General features: G+C 51.2%; 1 protein-coding gene across 1 annotated transcript in view; it reads right to left on the reverse strand.

Moving 5' to 3' along the window:
• KIAA1671 (KIAA1671 ortholog) overlaps positions 1–22,034 on the reverse strand; it is a 186,907-nt gene that overhangs the window by 110,602 nt on the left and 54,271 nt on the right. Inside the window, 12 exon segments of the mRNA XM_036874227.1 lie at positions 2,156–2,281; positions 10,775–13,549; positions 18,043–18,130; positions 20,235–20,413; positions 20,416–20,580; positions 20,583–20,850; positions 20,852–20,972; positions 20,975–21,064; positions 21,067–21,134; positions 21,136–21,214; positions 21,217–21,336; positions 21,339–21,838. Coding sequence (XP_036730122.1) covers positions 2,156–2,281; positions 10,775–13,549; positions 18,043–18,130; positions 20,235–20,413; positions 20,416–20,580; positions 20,583–20,850; positions 20,852–20,972; positions 20,975–21,064; positions 21,067–21,134; positions 21,136–21,214; positions 21,217–21,336; positions 21,339–21,783 — 4,524 coding nt within the window. The 5' untranslated portion in view covers positions 21,784–21,838.

The following is a 22,034-nucleotide window of genomic DNA, read 5'->3' on the forward strand; positions in this document are numbered from 1 at the left end:
AGGAGGAGGAGGAGGAGGGGGCAAGGGAGGTGGAAGAGAAGGAGAGGAAAAGGAAAGCGGGAACAGTGATCCCCGCAGCCAAGGCATTAACTGGGAATTTACTTTCCTGACGGCTGAGTGACCTCATTTACTGCTCACAAAAATACTCTGGAGGCCACTTAGGACCAGCCTCATTTTACAGAAGCAAAAACTGAGGCTCAGTGGGGTCCATCAAGCCACTTGCCTGAGGTCACAGAGTGCCAGAGCCAGAACTTGAACCTACTTCTTTCAGTCTCCAGAGCCCCAATGCTGAGGTACCCCCAGACAGGCTTTTGGAGCCATCAGAAAGTGAGCTGAACACCACCACCCCCTGGTGGCCACTACCTGGAATTGCAGGTGTCAGTCCTGAAAGCAGGGAACCGAGGTCTGGGGCCCCAGCTCTGTCTTGCTCAGGCTCAGTACCCCAACCCATCCACCTCCAGGGGAGAGGTGATCAAGCAGGCAGCAATGGGGCAGGGGCCTTGGGGGCCAGAAGGAGGGAGCCACCTGACAACTCCATGGACAAAGGCTCCTCAGTGACAGAGGGAGAAAGGGGAGGGGCCAGCAAGCAGAGACTGTAAAAAGACAGGGTTTGAATGCTCTTCGCTCCATGGCCTTTGTCTTCTCTCTCTCTCTCTCTCTCTCTCTCTCTCACAAACATACATACACACACATACACACACAATCAGATAAGCTGGGTCAGTGCCTGAGAGGGAGTGGAGACAAGGGTGAGAAAGAAATCGGTGGCTGAGATCTGGACACTTGAGGAATTTTCCAGGGCTTCTCAGCCGACATCTGAGTCCCTGCATGGGAGCTGTCACCCCCAGCCCCACAGTCAGGCCTTTTAACTCTCCCATCATGTCTCGGCAAGAAGCCTGCCAGGGGCGGCGTCTTCACCCATTTTACAGAGGAGGAGACCAAGGTTTAGGGAAGTGAAGTCTCTTGCCCGTGGCCATAAAGCTAGAAGGAATGGACCTCAGGCTTCAATGCTGCAGGAGCCCACGTCTCAGAGACGTGAGACCGGGCACAGATAACCACTGAAATGCATGCAGCCTTGCACTCAGAATGACCTCAGGCACAGAGCTGGTGTTGCCTCATTAAAAAAGGCTTATCTCAGATGTCCCCACGCAAGGCCCAGGGCCTGGGAGGGACTTCAGGAGGAAATGCAGAGCTCAGCAGATCTCCAAGGATCATGGAGCAAAAGTGAAAAAAAAAAAAAACCAGAAAAGAAAATCACGGAAATTCAGACGTGGTGAAGCCCTGGAGCCCAGCTGGGGACACTGAGGCTCCAGCGAAGGGGGCTCACCTGGGGTCCCGCCACCTCATTTACCTACCTGCTTCCACAAGTGAGGAAACAGGCTGAGAGGGAGGAAGTGCTGGCTGAGGAGACAGAGCTCAGTGACAGCCAAAAGGACACTCGAAAACAAGAATAATAACAACAACAACAATGATAATAATAATGGTAATGTAACACTTATTAAAGTGTTTACCGGGACCAAGCTAAACACTTCTCGAATTATCTTATCTGAACCCCACATCAGCCCTGTGAAGGAGATGTTATTACTACCCCCATTTTACAGATGAGGAAACTGAGGCCAGACGCCCATCTGCATGCAGAGCTAGGATGTGAACCCAGGCGATCCGGCTCCAGAAGCAGCTTAACCCCACCTTCCTCCTGTCGTCACCACACTAACTATCACTGTCTGAATTACCATGTGCTGGGCCCCACGCAATCCTACTCCATCCTCCTAGCGGCGCAAAAGAAGCAGGAATCAGCCCTGTTCTCCCGGTGAACAAACTGAGGTGCAGAGAAATTAATAAAAATTGCTCAAAGAGGCTGAGAGGAGGAGACAGTGCTGGGATTCGAACCCAGGGCTCTCGGACCGCAGCACGTGTTCTCCTAACTGCTCCACGCCAAACAGCAGGGGCTACCCCTCCACAAGGGGCCAAAAAACCACGAGGGGAGAAGGCTTCCCCAGCAGAGCCACCAAACACCCTCCACGTCATGAACCATGGCACAGCCAGACAGCACCAGGCTCCTGGACAGTCACCTGCCCGTCCCCGTCCCCCTCAGGCCCTGGGGCCAGCCTGGGACATTCCCAACTGCGTCCACTCTGGCCACGCCAGCACCACTCACCACGAAGGGCCCGCTCCTCTTGTCCTTGCAGAAGCTGTGGCTTCTCCGGGGGCCCGCAGCCACAGGCGTCACCTGCCGGAGCAGCAGCTCATTGTCCTGAAGGGCATCCTCCCTCCCCGGTGGCTCCTGAGGCACAGGACACAAGAAAAGGACTTTACTGGGGCTTCCCTACTTGCAGGAAGAATATGTCACACCGAGAGAGTCCATTCTGACCTAAAAGGGCAAAGAAGAAAATTAAAGCTCCAGATGCTCCATCCCCACCCTCCCGCACCATCCCATGGCAGGTGGTCCACCTCAGTGAACGGGGGTAATATGTAGGATCAGCAGGTCTGGGTTCAGCCCAGCCTCAGCCACTTAGTAACTGTGTTACCTCAGCTGTGTGCCTTAACCTCTCTGAGCCTTGACCATGTGGGGAAAGACCCCTAATAATCGTCCTCAGTTCAGGGATGGACCAGCCCGTGGAAAGCGTGTGACTCAGTGCTGCCACCAGGGGGCAGACGTGCGTGAGACCTGGGTGCCTGGTTGGCTTCATCTTAGTCTCCCCCATGCCTGGCATGTGGGGAGCCCTCCGTAAATGTTAGCCTGCCTCATCACTGCCACTGGCAACTTCTGGTGACCTCATTTTAGACATCCTTCCATGCATCCAAACACATGTGCACATATACAGAGAAATGGTACATGAATACAATGGAGTAGGTGTGCTGGTATGAATCCTGTTATTTTTATATATAAGGGGATAGTCACAAGCCAGTAAACACGGGACTCTAGAATGTGGATTTTACATACCTCACACTGTCCCTGCCCAGAGAGGGAAGGCATCTGCTTAAGAACACACAGCATGAGTGAAGAGCATGGCTGGATTCCTGATCCCTTGCCTCACAGCCTCTTTTTTGATGCCTTATGAGGCTCTCTGGTTCTCCTCTGACCTCCCTGGCTATTCCTTCTCAGGCTCCCTGCATCTCAGAGGGACATGTGAAAGTGTGACCCAGGCCAGCCACGCAGCCTCCTCTTCTACATCACTCCCTTGGGGTTTCTTATCACACCCCATGGCTTAAATAAATCCCGTGTACACACGGACGAGTCCGGATTCTGTCTCTCTGTGTTGGGACTCCAGACCTGCAGATCCCATTGCCCACTTACCATCTATAGTCACTGCTCACGCTGATCTGAGACCTCATGTGCCCAAAACAGGCCTCTCCATTCCTCCCCTCCAATCGCTCCTCCCCACCTTGTCCCCGTCACCAGCTGGGTAGGCCAAGACCCTCGGGTCACCCTCTATCTCCTCTTTCTCTCCGTCCCATCAACAAAGCTGACACTGCCTTCAAAACATGCTGCAAACCTCACATCATATACGAAAATCGACTCAAAATAGATCAAAGACCTAAATGTCAGAGCCAAAAGGAGAAAACTCTTAGAAGAAAATATAGGCTTATATCTTCATGACCTTCATGGATTAGGCAAGAGTTTCTTAGATAGGACACCAGAAGCTCAAGCAACAAAAGAAAACTAGACTACATCAAAATGAAAGACTTTGATGCTTCAAAGGGTACCATTAAGAAAGTGAAAAGTGGGACTTCCCTGGTGGTGCAGTGGTTGGGAATCTGCCTGCCAATGCAGGCGACACAGGTTCGATCCCTGGTCCGGGAAGATCCCACGTGCCGCGGAGCAACTAAGCCCATGCACCACAACTACTGAGCCCGCGTGCCACAACTACTGAAGCCCGCACGCCAAGAGCCTGTGCTCCGCAAGAAGAGAAGCCACTGAAATGAGAAGCCCGCACACCGCAAAGAAGGGTAGCCCCTGCTCGCCACACTAGAGAAAGCCCATGCGCAGCAACAAGACCCAACGCAGCCAGAAGTTAATTAATTAATTAATTAATTTTTAAAAAGTGAAAAGACAACCCACAGAATGGGAGAACATTCCTGCAAATCATTCGGTCTCATAAAGCACTTGTATCCAGAATGTACAAAGAATAATTACAGCTCAATAATAAAATAACAAACGAATTTAAAAATGGACAAAGGATCTGAATAGACATTACTCCAAAAAGGTACACAAATGGCCAATAAGCACGTTAAAAGACGCTCAACAGGAAATGCAAATCAAAACCACAATGATCATTTTGCAATATATACAAATACTGAATCATCATGTTATATCAGAAATTGATATAACATTACATGTCAATTATATCTCAATTTTAAAAAAACCACCATGAGATATCACTTCACACTCACTGGGATGGCTAGAATCAGAATGACAGATGATAGCAAATGTTGGCTAGGATGCAGAAAAATTAGAACCCTCATACACTGCTGGTGGGAATGCAGAATGGTGCAGCTGCTTTGGAAAACAGTCTGACAGCCCCTCGAAAGTGAAACCTGGAGTTATTACCATATAACCCAGCAATGCCACTCCCAGGTATATAGCCAAAGAAATGAAAGCATACAAAAACTTGTGCATGAATGTTCAAAGCACCTTCCTCCATAATAGCTAAAGAGTGGAAACAACCCAAATGCCCATCACCAATGAATGGATAAATAAAACGGGGTGCATCTATACTGCAGAATATTATTCGGCTATAAAAAGGAATGAACTACTAATATATGCTACGATACGGACGGACCTTGAAAACATTATGCTAAGTGAAAGAGGTCAGTCACAAAGGACCCCTTCGTGTGATTTCATTTATATGAAATGTCCAGAATAGGCAAATCTATAGAGACAGAAAGTAGATGAATGGTTGCCTGGGCCTGGAGGGTATTAGGAGAACAGGAAGTGACTGGTCAGTGGGTACAGGGCTTTCTGGGGGATGAAGAAGATATTTTAAAATTGAATGTGATGACGGTTGCAGAACTCTGTGAATATACTAAAAGCCACTGAATTAACTGTACACTTTAAATGAGTGAATTGCATGGGCCATGAATTTATATCTCAATAAAGCTGTTACCACCTCCTCAAAAAATGCTGCTAACCCCTCCACTGCCACCACCCTGGTGCAAGCCCTGTCACCTGTCTGAGGACCACGGCAGCCTCCTTACGGGCCTCCCTGCTTCCACCCTCACCCAGAGGGCAGCCAGGGGTCTCTCTGAGACACAGATGGTGGCAGCAGCTCAGAACCCTTTGCTAGCTCCCTTACGCTCTGGCCCCTCCTCACCTCTCCAGCTCAGCTCTGGCCAGCATCCCAGGGCCCACTGGGGTCCCTCCAGCATGCCCAGGACCAGCTCATCCCCATGCTGGGGCATCTTCACTCACTGCTTCTGCCTCTTCCCCGCAGATCCCGGCCTGCCTGGGGTGCTCCCATCACTCACATGGCATCTGTCAAGTCCCTTCCCATGAGACAGCCCCTTAGAGAAAGGGGGTGACAGGGAGGTTACTCCATCTCCCCAGGACTTACCACTCTCTGAATGATCCCACTCATTCACTCTGCTTGCCCATCTGGACCAGCGCTGTCTACTAGAACACTCTGTGATTATGGCGAGGTTCTCCATCTGGGCTGAGCAATACCATGGCCGTGGGCCACTTGTGGCTTTTGAGCATTTGGATGTGTCCAGTGTGACGAAGAAACTGAATTTTGGATCTTACTTAATTTTAACTAATTTAAATTGAAAGAACCACACGTGGCTAGTGGCTGCCGTATTGGACGGCACAGCCTGATACAGTGGACTGGGCCCTCCCAGCAACCCTGGTGCCCAGAACAGGGCCTGACACCAGATTCGTACACTTATGCAATGTGTGAAGAGATGAAGGTTGACCCCAAGTGCATCCCTCTGACTTCCACAAACCTTCTCCACATTAGGCCCTGGGCCAGGCACTTGACTATATGTTACTTTGTGATAAATCTCCAGCAAGTCCATGAGGCAAGCAGGATTCCCATTCTACAGGTGAGGAAACTGAGGCTCAGAGAGGTCTGGCAAGGTGCCCAGAGCCACACAGCTGGTAAGTCACAAAGCTAGGTCTGCCCAATGCCAGGTCTGCCCCATTTGCAGTCCAGGGCTGTTTCCAGGAAGAAGTCAAATCATGAAAGTACAAAGTGTTCATCTTCCTAATGAAGAATTCTTTTTCCAAAAGAAAAGTGGCGGAACTTCAGCCAGCAGGTTATAGGAAGGAAATACAAATGGCCTCACGCACAAGTGACAGGATGGAAGGCACTCATTGGGAGCATGAGCTCCAAAAGTTTGATAACCCAGCCGGCTGGCAAGGCTGAGGGAAGACGGGGCCCTGTCATCACTGGGGAGGATGTGAACTGGTACAGCTCCACTGCATGGCGCGCTGGCAGTCCTGCAAAGCCACAGCCCCCTTCCCCCGTGGAAGGGCAATCGCCATTCTGAACCCACAGATACACCTGCACGTACGTGGTTTGTAAATAGTAAAAGGTGGGAAATATCATCCACCTCTACTATGCAGCAGTTAAAAACAATGAGGACGCTCGCTGTCTGCGGGCTGAATGCAAAAGTTCTCAAAGAGGCTTTATACAAAAAAAAACACCAAAAAAACGGCAGGTAGCAGATCTATGCGTTCAGCATTGACCCTCCACCCAAGAATCCCCAGGGGAGCTTCTAAAACTGACAAAGGCAGGCCCCACCCCAGAGACTTCAGCCAAATTGGTCTGGGGGGAAGCCCCTGCACTGCTGTCTTTTAGGACTTACCCATAGGCAACCAAAGTTTCAACCACTCTTAGAGAACGCTCTCTTTTACAGAAAAGGGAAGGAAAAACAAGACTTACGTATTCACATTTGCTTGTATTTTCGGAAAGAAACTCTAAAAGAATTTGGGCAGAAAAGAATATGATTACGGGATGAGGAGGAACGGGAGGATGGAGAATGAGAGGTCTGGGGGAATTTTTACTTTATAAGTATTTTTGGAGCCATGTGAAAATATTCTCTCTTGAAACGAAAATAAATCATTTGATGAAATGAAATACTATAATTGGGCCTGGGACAAAGTTCTGATAAATGTTAAGTGAAAAAGAAAGAAAGAGTGAGAACGAAGGGAAGAGAGGAGGGAGGGAGGGAGGAATAACTTTAATTGCAATCACACCCCATTTGGGGCACATGAGCAGAATTGGCTGTCGATCAAGAAATCTTCACCCAAGGAAGCAGAGATGCACCTCAAGATGCTCAATGAAGCCCTAGAACTCAAATCAACCCAAATGTCCATCCACAGAAGTCTGGATAAGAAAAGCTTGGGCTCAGTCACATAATGAAATACTTTGCAACCATTAAAAATAATAAGGTGATTATATATGCACTTTTTTTTCTACTGTTAAAGTTTTAAAAGCAAGTTATATGGGTATATATCTGAAAAAAACAAAAACATTAACTCAGAAAGATCCATGCACCCCAATGATCACAGCAGCATTATTTATAATTGCCAAGGTATGGAATGTAAATGTCCATCAACAGATGAATGGGTAAAGAAGATGTGGTGTGCGTGTGTGTGTATATGTGTGTGTGTGTACCACACACACACTGGAATATTACTCGGCCATTAAAAAGAACGAAATTTTGCCATTTGCAGCAGCATGGATGGATTTGGAGGGCATTATGCTAAGTGAAATACGTCAGAGAGAGAAAGACACATACTGTATGGTATCACTTATATGTGGAATCTAAAAAATACAACAAACTAGTGAATATAATAAAAAAGAAGGAGACTCACAGATATAGAGAACAAACTAATGGTTACCAGTGGGGCATTGGGGGAAGGGGCAACGTAAGCGTGAGGCAGGGGGGAGGTACAAACTATTGGGTTTAAATAGGCTCAAGGATGTATTGTATAACACGGGGAATACAGCCAATATTTTGTAATAACTGTAAATGGAAAGTAATCTTTAAAAATTTTACAAAAAAATTTTAAAACATTTTAAATACACGACAGAAAAAACAAAGCAAGTTGTGAGATTTTCTGAAGAATGCTGCCATGTTTCCAGAGAACAGTATGCATTTACCTATCTGTGTCTGGGCCAGGGTGCCCCAGCCTCAGATCTACATACATTTGGGGATCCGTGATTCTCTGTATTGGGGGCAGTGCTGTAGGATGTTGTGGAGCACCCCCGGTCTCCACCCAGTAGATGCCAGGAGCAAACTCTTCCCTGGTTACGACAACAAAAAATGTCTCAAACTTTGCCAAATACGCCCTGGGAGCAAAGCTGCCCATGGCCGAGAACCACCAACAGGCCTGGAGGGGAGGGTCCCAGTGCACCAGAGGGTCCTCATTTGGGGGAGCTTTCCATCCTAAACCATATGTTTCAATAATATTTTAAATTGTGCCCAAGCATTCACTACTTTTGCAATAAGAAAATACAAACAATTATAAATCAATACATATACGATGGGTAAGCCACTCTGGAGTGTGGGCAAGTCTCCAAGGAGATCAAAAAACCGTAACAGTGGCTGCATCTTGGGGGACAGGAAAGGAAAGGGGGTCCGGGGGGGACATTTTTCTATACACGTTATACACTCTTGTAAGGTCTGAATTTTCAACAACCAACATTTTTTACTTCTGTTTTGCTCTTATTTATTTTTTAAAGGTCAAGAACCAAAGATCTTTGGGCAGGAGAGAAGAGAAACGGGAGCTGTTCCAAGGCTTCCCAGTCCCCTTTGTGAGAAAACAGATCCCCTGACAATGAGCGCTCCTGGGGCCCCGGCACCCCGGGCGGGCGTCCAAGGCTGGGCTGGGGTGGCCCCTCCACGAGGCCCCGAGTCTCCTGCTGCCGGCGGGCCCCTCAGCCAGGCGCTGGCACACAGATGCAGTGTCACATTTCCACGGCCTCTTCCCCCTCTCGCTTCCCCACAACAACAGCCTGGAGCTGGGGGGGGGGGCGGGGGAGGCGAAACCCTTCCCGGAGGCGCATCTGCGGAGCCCGCTGCCTGCCCGGCCCATGCTGGGCGCTTTATCTCCTCTCCGCCTGGTCGCAGCGCCTCAAGGAAGGAATCCCCGTTAACTCCTAACTCCGGAGAGGGGGAAACGGAGGCTCGGGGAGGCCAAGTGCCTGCTCTGCACACAGCTGAGCCGGTGAGCGGCAGAGCGGAGATTCCAACGCAAGCCTGAATATGGTCATTGGAAGAGACGTGGGTTCAAAGTCTGCTTCCACCACTTATGCGCCCTGAACCTTAGGTGAATTCTCCTATCGCTTAATTTCCACAACATCCCTTTCTAGGTTGGATGGGGGGTGACAGGGAGGGGCCCGTAGTCAGTTTCCACACTGGCCCCAGGGCATGCCGTTTTTTTTTCCCACCTCTGAACCTTTGCCCATGCTGTGCTCCTACCAAGAATGCCCTCACCTCCCTTAATCAGCCCATCCAAATTCATATCCACCCCTCAAGGGTGGGCTCAGGCCAGGGCCTCCTCCGGGACGTCTCCCTGGGCCTCTTCTCCAGCGCCTCACTCTGCACCACATCCTTTCCTGGCCATCAATCACCATGTCCCACCTCCGCACAGAGATCGAAAGTTTCCGAGGGCTGACTCCATGCCTCAGATTTCTTCCCCACCTTCATGATCTCTCATTCCACTGAAAGCTCGGGTATCGGGCTAGACCTGGGTGCAAACACTGGCTACGCCACTTGGTGCTTTGTGACTTGGGATAAGTTACTGAACCTCTCTGAGCCTCAGTTTTTTCCATCTGAACAAGGTGATCATACCTGCAGCAGACGTTGTGGGTGTCCTGCCCACCACTCAAGTACACGCCAATGCTGCGTGAGGATTTTCCTCTCCACCACTGAGCATGGCCCCAGCCAGGTTAGAGGAGTCTGAATGGTAAAAACTCCAGACACAGCCTCAGGCAAGGACAGAGGGGAACTAGGAAAAAAATACTCCAGGTCCCCTGCCCCTTGGACAGGACCACCCAGAGGTGACCTGTGCTGCTCCCCAGGGGTCTCCAGTGAGAACGAGCCTCAGGTGCCCACACCTTCATCACCTGCCTCCCTTCCCTGACTCACTTCTCCTCCCCACACCAGCTCCTCTGGGGATCACCTCCTAAAACAACTTGCAGGGGGCTGCTTCTATAGGAACACAAACCACGACAATCCCTCTCGTGTGGATTGTCCTGAGGCTCATGTGAGCTCACTCGTTCAACAAACACTTCTTGAACGTTCACGAAACATCAAGCAGGATGCTGGACTCTGGGGATACAATGATGAACGTGATGCAAGCACACTGGAATACAGCAGGTGCTCAATAATGACACCTATCGTGATCATTCTAGGCCAGAGGTTTTAAAACTGGTAGCCCCCGGGCTGTATAGTGCCAGCAGACAAGTTTTGTTTTGGACCTAAGCAGCACTTTTTTAGTACTCTGTCCTCATTTCATAATGGGGGGAGGGGATTACGGACAAAAATCTGGATCTTTCCAGTTCTCTTGATAAATCAGATCTGTCATCTCAACACCACCTTCCTCACTTGTCAAGAACCAGCCGGGGCTGCACAGCGGTTGCCCCCTTCCGATAAGGCATGGGCTCTCCATTTGCCACAAGCCCCACCACTCCCTAGCATCTCACACCCAGCCTGACTCCACTCATTTCCATACTCACCTGGCCTACCCACGTGGGTTCTGAGTTTGAGACCCCTGGCCTGCATGTTTAACAACGTTTGACAAAACTGCAACATGGTTTGTACTCACCTTTTGACTGTCTCGATTCCCCGACTCCTGCCGACAGAGCCCTGTCTTGATGTCTTTGGCCTCTGAACTCTCCCTGGGGAGGCTGGGCCTCCCTTTGGGCTGCTCTTGCCTCCTCTCTCTGGCTTCCTGCATGACGGACAGGCCCTCTCGGATTTTGAGAGGGGGGCCTTTCTCCGAATGGGCCCTCTTGACATCCAGCAGTGACCTTCCACAGTCCCATGGGTGGTTGCCCCATTGGGTCACATTGTCCTCCTCTCCCCTCCCGAGGGATTTCCTTGGGGGCCCTTTCTTCTGGTCAGTGGGGGACGACCTGGGTGGCATGGTGGCCCCACTGCCCAGATCCTCCCAGGAGGTGGTGGGCTTTGACTCAGCCAGGGGATGCTGGCACTTTGCACTGTGATGTTTACTGATAAAGGCCAATTTTTCATCCTCAGTGACCCCCGAGCCTTTTTTCCTGGGACCTGCAGGGCCAGAAGAGGCCCCTGGATATTTCTCAGGAGGAGCTGAGTGCGGCAGAGCCCACAGAGGAGGGCTGACCTTGGTGTTCGTGGCTGCCCCCGGGGTCTCTGCCAGTTGCTTGCCCGAGCCGGGGGTAGAACTGGGGTTTGCTTCGGCAAAACTGGCTTGTTTCCGGGGACCCTCAATTTCAGGGCCCTCCTTCAGGCTCCTCCGTCTCCGATCCACCTCGCCTTGCTGGCCGGGCCTCTCAGGGTTTGAGGTCCTGGGCTCTGCGGGCGGACCCCCCATCAGCTCCTGAGCCTCCCTGGGGCCTGCGGCCGGCTGTCTCTGGTACTCGGCCATCAGGGCGTCAATGTCGAGGATGCTGGACCTGTAGCCGTCCTTGATTTTACCTGGGAACGTCTCGCTGACCACCTCCGTCTTCCTTCTGACCAGGAGATGGGTGGCTTTCGGGTGACTTTTGAGAGCCGGAGGTGTTTGGGGAGCACCAGGCGGGGACGTCTTGTTCCCACCGTCCTTCCAGTCGCTGTGAAAACCAATGCTGTCTTCCGGTCCCCGACGAACCCATAAAGCGTCGGCATCGGAGATTCTCTCGCTGGGAGGACCCAGAATCCTGTCCCCAAGAGACGCCGGCCTCGGAGTCTTTGGAAAGTTTGCGCTGTCATGCTCTCTGCCTGGAGCCTGGTTTTTACTGCCCATGGTCTCCAGCAGCTCTTCACGGTTCAGAGAAACCAACGTAGATGTTAAAAGATGAGGCGATGGAGGTGGGGCTATTTTTCTAGAATGTTCCATCAAGTTTTCGGGCCCAGGCTTAACAATGCTCTTTGCTTTTTGAGTGTCGGGAATCTGATACGTCACTGCAAAAAAGGTCGCCTTGGGTTCCACAGATGACCCTTGCTTTGCCGCTGAAAGAACCTGTGACACGCCCGGGTTGCCCTGCTGGGGCTCCTCCCAACCGTGGGCTAGTTGGGGTTTTCCTAAGGCACCTGCGGTGCAGGTCAAATAACCCGTCCGTCTCTGCTCTGCCTTGGAAGAGTGCTCTGGGGCCAGCAAGCTGAATTCATCGAACTTCACGTCGTGGGGTAACGTCCGCCGCCTCCACCTCTCCATCCTCTGGTCGCTGGGGCTCACCTTCCACATCCTGGCTTCGGGCTCCGGCACCTGGGCCGGCCTCGCTCCACCCTGGCCGCCAGCCACGGCGAGGGGCCCCTTCTGCAGCAGCACGTCTGCCTGTGGCCGGGCTCGGAAGTCAGAGGCCTCGCCCTTAGCCCTGGAAGGAGGCTCCAGAGGGCCCCCCTGGGGGGGACCCCTTTCCCCTGGCTTTATTCCGGCCCCTTCGATCCCCTGGTGCTGGGTCTCCTGGATGGCAGCCTGGATGGTCCTCGCAGAGGTGGCCTCGGGGCTTGGTTCCGTGCCTCTCTCTTCACTGACCCCCACGGCGGCTTTCTGCCAGCTCATGGCCACCCCACCTGTCCATCTGGGTGACAGGCAATTGCCTCCAGACGTGTCCTTTAGCTCTCGGTGGAACTCAGGCTTTGGCCCACTGACCTCACGCGTCCCTCGAGCTTCCCAGATCAAACTGGCCCTTTGGACGGACCCCACCTGGCCTTCCAGCCTGCGCTCGGGGTCAGCAGGGGTCACGGCAGGGGTGACCTCCTGGGACAGCGAGAGCCAAGACTGGCTGCTCCGGAGCGTCACAGCCTTCTCCTCGGGCGCCGTGGGGATGGCCTCACTGTGCGCACGCTCCCCGACCGCGTGCATGATGTCATACCTGGGCTCGACCCTCTCGGATGCGGGAGGGCTTTCCAAGAGCTTGAGGCAGGGGTTATTACTGCACTTTTCGCCCACAGGATATCTTCCCAGGAGGGAAGACGTATGATGCTGTTTGGGCTCACCGTTGGAGAAGGCGGTCCGCCCAGATTTCTTTGGGTCGGGATTTTCCAACCACTCTTTCTTCAGGTATGTGGTTTGCGGGAAAGAGCTTCTCGACCCAAGGAACATGGATCTGAGCTCCAAGACATCGGCCGTGTCCCTGGGGGTCATGGCTGTGGGACAGTGTCCTGACGGGTCAGCCACGGTGTGCTTCTCCACGTGATGTTCGAACACCGTGGCCCACACGGTCTGGAAGCTTCCGTCATCATCCGGGGTGCTGGCAGAAGGGCTCAGAGGCCCCACCACACTTTCGCTCCAACCGCTGCCAGGGGCTTGGTCAGAACTGTCTTTCCGCTCTGTCTGCCTGGATTTCTCCCGGGTCGTCGCAGGCTTCCAGGGGCTTCTTGGGACAGATGCTCCATCCACACCATGCCCTTCCTTTTGCTGTGGGAAAAAAAAAAATCCAATTTAAGTTAAAGGGTTTGAAATGGAGGGAATTCCCTGGTGGTTCAGTGGTTAGGACTCCGGGCTTCCATTGCCAGGGCCTGGGGTTCGATCCCTGGTCGGGGAACTAACATCCCACAAGCCGTGCAGTGCAGCCAAAACAAAACCTGGGTGGGGGGGGGGGCAGTTTGAAATGGAAAGAAAGAGATGAAGTGATTGAAATCGCTGCTTTTATTTATTTATTTATTTATTTATTTTTGCCTGCCTTGGGTCTTTGTCGCTGCGCACGGGCTTTCTCTAGTTGCAGCGAGCAGGCTTCTCATTTCGGTGGCTTCTCTTGTTGCGGAGCTAGGGCTCTAGGTGCGCGGGCTTCAGTAGTTGTGGCACATGGGTTCAGTAGTTGTGGCTCGCAGGCTCTAGAGCGCAGGCCCAGTAGTTGTGGCGCACGGGCTTGTTGCTCCGCGGCATGTGGGATCTTCCCTGACCAGGGCTCGAACCCGTGTCCCCTGCATTGTCAGGCGGATTCTTGACCACTGTGCCACCAGGGAAGCCCTGAAATAGCTGCTTTTAAAATCACAGCAGTGAGACACCATAAAATCTTACAGACTGAGCATAGCCAGTGTGAGTGAGGATGTGGTGAAACGGCCACTCTCAGACACAGCCACTCTCAGACACTTGGTGAGAAGACAAATGGGCATGATTCTTGGGCAACTCAGTATATCTGTCATGATTTTAAGACACTCATTTCCTTTTATCTGGACGATTTCCTCCCAGGATTCTTGCTTTGCCCACGTGCACTAGTCTATGTGAACGAGAAAGTTCATACAGCACTGTTTGTGAAACAAAAGAACACAGAAACAACCTAAATGCCCATCTGAAGGGCACTGGCTAAATAAATTCTGAAATATTCAAATAACTGAATACCACACAGGCACTTGGATCCACAGAAGGGGGTGTGGGTCCCAATGTCCTAACATCTAAGAACACACAAAATGCCGTGCTGGTGGAAGAAAAGCAGGATGAGGAACTATATATTTATAATAAAATATCATTTTAAAAAACTACATGTGTACATGTGTATAAACATGTACGTGTGTACATAAACAATGGAGAAAAGATATCAATCAAACTGGGAGTGAAGGGCTTCCCTGGTGGTGCAGTGGTGAAGAATCCACCTGCCAATGCAGGGGACACGGGTTCAAACCCTGGTCAGGGAAGATCCCACATGCCGTGGAGCAACAAAGCCCGTGCACCACAACTACTGAGCCCACGAGCCACAACTACTGAACCTACGTACCACAACTACTGAAGCCCGCGTGCCTGGAGCCCGTGCTCCGCAACAAGAGAAGCCACCACAATGAGAGGCCAGTGCACCGCAACGAAGAGTAGCCCCCGCTCGCCACAACTAGAGAAAGCCTGCATACAGCAACAAAGAGCCAACGCAGCCAAAGATAAATAAATAAAATAAATAAATTAATTAAAAAAAACTGTGAGTGAAGGAGTGAGGGTAGGAAGAAGAAATGAGGATGAGAACGTCATCTTTTAATCCTACACATTTTAGTTCTGTTGGGTTTTTATAATATGCATGTATTATTGCTTAGTCATATTTAAAACTTTTCTCTTCTGTTAGAAAAAAGTCTACTTCAAGAAGTTACACAAAGATTTAACCATACGACCCACCAATTCCATTCCTGAGTATATACCCAAAAGAACTGAAAACAGGTGTTCAGACAAAAACTTGTACACCAATGTCCGCAGCAGCATTATTCACAATCGCCAAAAGCTGGAAACTCAAATGTCCATCAGTGGATGAATGGATAAACAGAAAGTGGTATATCCATGCAATGGAATATTATTCATCCATAAAAAAGAATGCAGTATTGATACACGCTATAACGTGGATGAACCTTGAAAACATAATGCAAAGTGAAAGAAGTCAGACACAAAAGGCCACATATATGATTCCACTTATATGGAATATGCAGAATAGGCAAGTCTATAGAGACAGAAAGTAGATTCATGGTTGCCAGGGGCTGGAGGTGGGGGATGAGGAGTGACTGGGTAAGGGGTTTCCATTTTGGGGGGGATGAAAAATCCTGGAACGGGACAGTGATGACAGTTGTGCAACCTTGAGAATATACGTAATGCCACTGAATTGTTTATTACAAAACAGCTATAGTGCAGACACAGCCATAGCTTGCTAATCTCTACTCTAGATGATGGAATGCCGTTAAGGACTTTTAAAAATATATTGATTTTAAATTTTTATGTTTCATTTCATAAATTTTGCAGAAGTAATATACGAATTCATTTTCGTTGTACAGGAATCTAAACAATATAGACAAAGCTCAAGTCCTTCAGTTCCCTCATTCAAATATTCAAATCCCAGGCCCCTTCCTGGATAACAAGTGTTATCAGTGGGCAGTGGATCCTGGAAGAACTGTCCAGAACTTTCTCCTTGCACTTGTGTGTGTGTGTGTACACACACATAGTTTTTTTAATTGAAAAAATATATTTTTTGTTCTTAAAAATTAGTTTAAAAGGTATATTTTATGTTATGTGTATTTTACCCAATAAAAAAAAATCACCAAAAGAAAAGTCCATTTATAGAGATGAAATCTCATGATATTTAAAGCAAGCGTTTCTTTATTAACTCTTCACTTTTTTGAAAATTTTCAAACATATGAAATGACAGATTAAAATAAAAAATTCACTTGAATAAAAACAATAAATGTCATTAAAGTGAAAAAATAATAAATAAATGAATAAAATAATCAGTTCGCCACAGCCCATCCCCTGGATTCAATGACAATCAACATTTTGCCCCACTGGCTTCATGTAGCCCTTTTTGTTCTTACTGCTATTGTCACTATAATATTTTAATGTGAATATGGGGGCTTCACCTAAATTAGAGCCTCCTTCTACCTTTTTTTTTTTTTGCCATGCCACATGGCACACGAGATCTTAGTTCCCTGACCAGGGATCGAACCCATGTGCCCCGCAGTGGAAGTGTGGAGTCTCAACCACTGGACTGCCAGGGAAGTCCCTCTCTACCATTTTTAAAGAAATGACTCACAAGATCCAAGGATAAAAACAGGGCAAACTGCCCACCCCAGGAGTGGTGGGCACTGTCATTCAGAGCCAGCTCACCTTTGTTAGGGGTTTATGATGGGAGGGGTTCAAATGGGCTTGGAACCAAGCTCTGGTGTTTAAAACTCTGCATCATTTTCTTAAAAAGTAAAACTATGTGATCCAGCCATTCCACGCCTAGGTATTTATCCAAGAGTAAAGAAAATAGATGTCCCTACAGAGCCTTGCCCACAGATGTTCACAGAAGCTTTATTTGCAATGGTCCCAAACTGGAAACAACCCAAATGCCCATCAAGGGGTGAATGGATAAGCCAACTGTGGGCTACCTGTACAACGGAGTACTACTCGGCGATAAAAAAGGATGGGCTATTGATACACATGACGACATGATGAAGCTCAAAATGATGATTCTGAGTGAAAGAAGCCAGACCAAAAAAAGAGCACTGGTTCCATTTATATAAAAATCTAGAAGATGCAAATGAATCTGTAGTAACTGAAAGCAGATCAGCGGTTGCTTTGGGGGATTACAAAGAAGAAACTTGCATGTGCTGGAAATGTCCATTGTCTTTATTGTGATGAAAGTTTCAACAGGTGTACAAAGATGTCAAAGCTCACCTGCTTATACGCTTTAAACATGTCCAGTTTACTGTATGTCAATTATACCTCAATAAAGCTTTTTAAGAAAAATTGAAACTGCAGAAAGCATCAACCACAAACCCGTTATACCTAGCAGTTATTTTATGAGCTTTTTTTTTTATTAAACAGACTAAATGGGGACTTCCCTGGTGGTCCACTGGGTAAGACTCCATGCTCCCAATGCAGGGGACCCAGGTTCGATCCCTGCTCGGGGAACTAGATCCCGCATGCATGCTGCAACTAAGAGTCTGCATGCCGCAACGAAGATCCCGTGTGCCACAGCTAAGACCCAGCACAGGCAACATAAATAAATAAATAAATATTTAAGAAAACAGACTAAATGAAAAATTTTTTTAAGCAATTTAATTGATGGTAATTCTCCTCCTTCTTCTTCTCCTAGGTGACACATCAGGGTGGAGAAAGAAGCAGGGACCACAATGGGGGAAAATTGAGGGGGGTTTCTATCAACATTTTTACATCTTTATTAATTTCTTAATAAAGCAGACATTCTTATACAGGAAAGCCATGTCCCTCCTCCCATTTGCACAGACAAAAAGAAATGCCTGACGATTATATTTGCAACGGGGAATCACACAGCCCATCATACCGGAAGGGACTTCAAAGTCCCAACATTAAGGGAATAAAATGTCTTAACGGTTCATGAGAGGTTTCTGATTCTTTCCTGGGTCCTGGAGATCATAAAAGCCCTTTTTCCAATAAGTATAACTACCTGCTGGGAAAAAAGGATGCGCCAAGTGGCTCCTTACCTTTTCTCTTGGTTCTTTAGGAGGCTCACTGCTCAGCTCAGAACACTTCTCACATGTGACTTCGTTGCTTGAAGCTGCACTTGAAAACCTGGCACAGAGATCCAAGTTACTTGTACAGGGGCCGGCAGCAGTGGCTCCCTCCAGCCCACACCCCGTAACTAGCTCAGGAACCCAGGGGTGAAATCAGCACTGAGACCATCAAAGCAACACTGCCCAGTTTCCTCCGAGAAGGGACATGTCCTTTGCAGTTGCCAAACCTCTCTGGCCCGGTGGGGACAGCCTACCTTAAACACAGCATCATCGGGGCAGCAGGAGCCCCAGGCTTGGGGGAAGAGACCTGGGTGCTAGTCCCAGCTCTCCTGCCTCCCCACTGAGGGAGCTCGGGCCAGGCTTGTGACCTCACCTATAAAACGGGGATAATTAACACCTCCCCGTCATCTTTTGTAGGGCGGATAAGAGGCTACCCAAGGCCCTAATAGCTACAAGAGGGCGTTTAGAGAAGAGTGAAGATGCCCCAGAGGGATATTAATGGCTGTAACCCCACAATAGCAGCCCCACCGCAGACCGACCACGGGGACTGGGGGCAGTGGGCAGTCAGGGATGTGTCGGGGCGCGGGCCTGCCTCTGCCTGGGCCCAGTCGTTATCCCTCTCTGGGCCCGTTTCCCCACCGTAAAGGGGAAGAGGGAGAAAGCGGAGTTCTGGAGCTACACTTTTTCCATCTCTGAAGAGTTCTCTGGAGCGGACGCTGAAAGATTAGCTCAGGGCTGGGGGCTGCAGAGAAGAGGGAGGTGAAAGAAATCAAACCGCTTAAACTTGACCCACACGCAGCAGTCCAAGGTCTGCCTCTGGGAGCGTGAGGCTGTGCATGAGTTGTTTCTAAGCCCAGAGCCCTGGTTTCCCCTCCTGTCAGATGGGAACAACCTGAGACACTGCGGGGACGCAGAGAGGGGAGGTGTGTGAGGTCCCCGACATGGGTGCCCCTTTCTCTGTTTTCTGGGGTTTTTTAAAATTTTATTATTATTATTTTGCCATGCTGTGCAGCTTGCGGGATCTTAGTTCCCAGACCGGGGATTGAACCCGGCCATGGCAGTGAAAGCGCCAAGTCCTCACCACTGGACAGCCAGGGAATTCCCCCCTTTCTCTGTTTTCTGAATTCAGGGGTTCACAAGCCTGACTGCACATGAAAATCACTTGGGAAACTTTTAAAAGCCACCAAGACATGGGCCCCTCCCCAGACCAGCTGAATCAGATTCTCTAGGAGGTGGGGTGGGGGCCAGGCATCGGTAATTTTTTTTCCAGGTTATTCTAAATGCTGAGAGCCACCGGCCTAACTCTGGCCGAGCTGTCTGCCCGGGGTTCCCAGGGCCTGAAGGGCAGTCTGGCCAGAGCTCCCCCTGGGAGCTCCATCCCTGACAAAGTATGTCAGCGGCATGCATGTCATTAACAAGCTGGCAGAAACACCCGGTGGCATCTCCCTGTCCTAGCCGAGAAGCCACTTGTGGAAAAACAAAGGAGCAAGAGGTATCAGAGGCCAGGCCAAGCTTAGAAAATCATCATTAACCATTAGGATTAATCATATCATTTGGAGCTACGTGTTGAGGGCTCCCTTGGGCTGAGTGACTCTCAGCATTATCTCTCTGAGTCTTTGCCTTAATCCTTAAAGGCAGGTCTTAGCATCATTTCTGTTTTGGAGATGAAGAAACCGAGGCTCAAGGGGCGAAGCTACCCGCCCAAGTTATCGTGACCCATCTGATTTTGTTTTTTGGGCCATCCACAGAGGTTTAGGCCATATATTAGGTGTCCTCGGACTTTAGGAAAGGAAAGCTTAGCTATGGAGACAGGCTGAGCTGGAATTGCACCAGGCTCCCGACTTCCTCATGGTATTTCACCTTTCCTGTCCACATCTGTGAAATGGGCACAATATTTCCCCCTGAAAAGTGTACGAGGAAATGGAGCTCCCAGCCCTGCTGCCAGCACACACAGGGGAGCTGCCCTGCCTCTCCACACCTCAGCCCCTCATCTGAGAAATGGAGCCAATGCCACTTCCTCTGGGGGCTGTGGGTAAACCGAGAGGGGCGTAAGGCGCGCAGCACGGAGCCTGGCGCCCTGCTGTTTCCTTTCCCGAGGGGTCTCTGGTAAGGGGTTGAGGACCTTGGAGGCTGGGGGAAGCCAGCGGGATATTCCCACTTACAGTTTGTCAAATCCGCTGACAGCGGCCGTTGCCTGGACCACCTTCTTCCTGATCTCTGGCTTTGCTTCCGAGCTCTCGGTGGCCCAGCCTTTGATCCGCTCCTGGACGCTCACACCGGCTTTCCCCTGCTCCGGTGCAGCCGGTGGGGACTCAGGGGGGGCTGATGGGGAGTGAAGACCCCAGTGACAAGGCCGAGGCACTCTCCTCAGCCAAAGAGGCTGACGTGCTTCTTCACGCCGCCCCTCAGGGTCCGCTCTCCCCCTGCCTGGGTTTCCCCATCAGCCGCTCTGCTCTTGACCTCAGCGACTTCTTGGCCTTTTCCAGGCCTGGGCGAAGGGGACTGGGGGCCCTGGGTGCCTTCTCTGGCTCCCCATCCAGCTTGGCTTTCTCTTCCCCGAGATTCTGGTCATTGATGGGGGTGACCCTGGCCGAGCCCCCATGGTTCTGAGGTTGCCCATCTCCGCCTGCTTGCAGAGCAGCTTCTCCTTCCGTCCTGGATCTTCCTGGCCACCTGCAGGAAGTCGGAATCGGGTCGTGACGGGGAGCCTCTGCTTTGACCAGACACTCCCCACCCACTTTGGGGTCCAGGTCAGGCCTCTCGGGCCCCCGCCACTGGCGTGGGTCCTGCTATGGCCTCGTCCGCCACCTTCCTCGCCAAGGCCTCTCTACTCTCGAACCTGGCCGTGAGGTCCATGGACAGAGGCCTAGGCCTCCTCACCCACGTCTTCTCAGGAGGGGTGGGGGCGCCTTCCCCGCCATGGCTGCCCCGCCAGGGCCTGCTGGCTTCTGAGGCTGAATGGACTCGATGAAAATGGCCGACACGGGCCTCTCTTCAGGCGAGGCCTGGGCTCCAGAGCGGGGCTACCCGCGTCCTCCACGCTGCTGGCCTTTGACAGAGGCTCCTTGGGCCTGTCTCCTCTTGGGTGGCCGCCGGCCGGTGTCCTGAGACCGGGAGGCCGGTCGGGGAAGAGTCCCCGCAGCTTTCGGGCCGGCAAGGCGGGCTTGGTAGCCACCTCAGTCCGGGAGGCAGCAGGGGGCCCCTGGGACACGCCTGCGTCGGCCTCCGGAGCCCCCCGGCCGACCCCCTTCCCCAGGGTAGCCGGCTTTGGTTGGTTTCAAAGAGGATCACGGTGCTGGGGCTAGGCCGCAGGAGCGCCGCCTTGGAGACCAGAGACGAGCTGCTCGGGCCGACCCCGCTCCCCGCCTCCCGCCCCACCAAGCCGGGCATCTTCTCGCCCAGCCCCGCTGCCGCCACGTCCCGGGAGAGCCCCCCGGTGGGAGACGGCCTGCCCAGGCTGGGCCACGAGGAGGTCACGTCCGCGGCCTTCTCCTTGGAGAAGGGCTTGGGGGCGAGTCTCGGCAGAGGGAGCAAGCGGACCGGGCTCCTGAGGGGGCTTTTTCCTTCCAAGAGCCGCGCTGAGGGCGCCCCGGGGGCCTTGCCAGCCTGGCGGAAGTAGGTCCGAGTCAGAGCCTCCTCCTTGGAGAGCTCGCCCAGGCCTGGCACTCCTGCCAGAGAATTTACGGAGCCGACCTCCACACGCGTCACCATGGCTACGGCTGTGGAGCCATGGGGAAGACGAACATCAGAAACGGAGAGGCAACCGCTAAAAAAAATAGGAAATTTAAGATTCAGTCAGCGTCTGGGTTGAAGCAGAGGGATTGGGGGACGGGGATCAAGAGACCAGAGTCCCGGGTCTGGACGACAGCTCTCCACTGACCACTGGGCCAGCCTGGGCCAGTGCCTTCACCTCTCAGCTGTGGGCAAAGGGCAGTGGACTAAATGGCCCGACTCTGAAGTTC

The sequence above is a fragment of the Balaenoptera musculus genome, chromosome 14 (genome assembly GCF_009873245.2).
Source record: "Balaenoptera musculus isolate JJ_BM4_2016_0621 chromosome 14, mBalMus1.pri.v3, whole genome shotgun sequence".
NCBI lineage: Eukaryota > Metazoa > Chordata > Mammalia > Artiodactyla > Balaenopteridae > Balaenoptera > Balaenoptera musculus.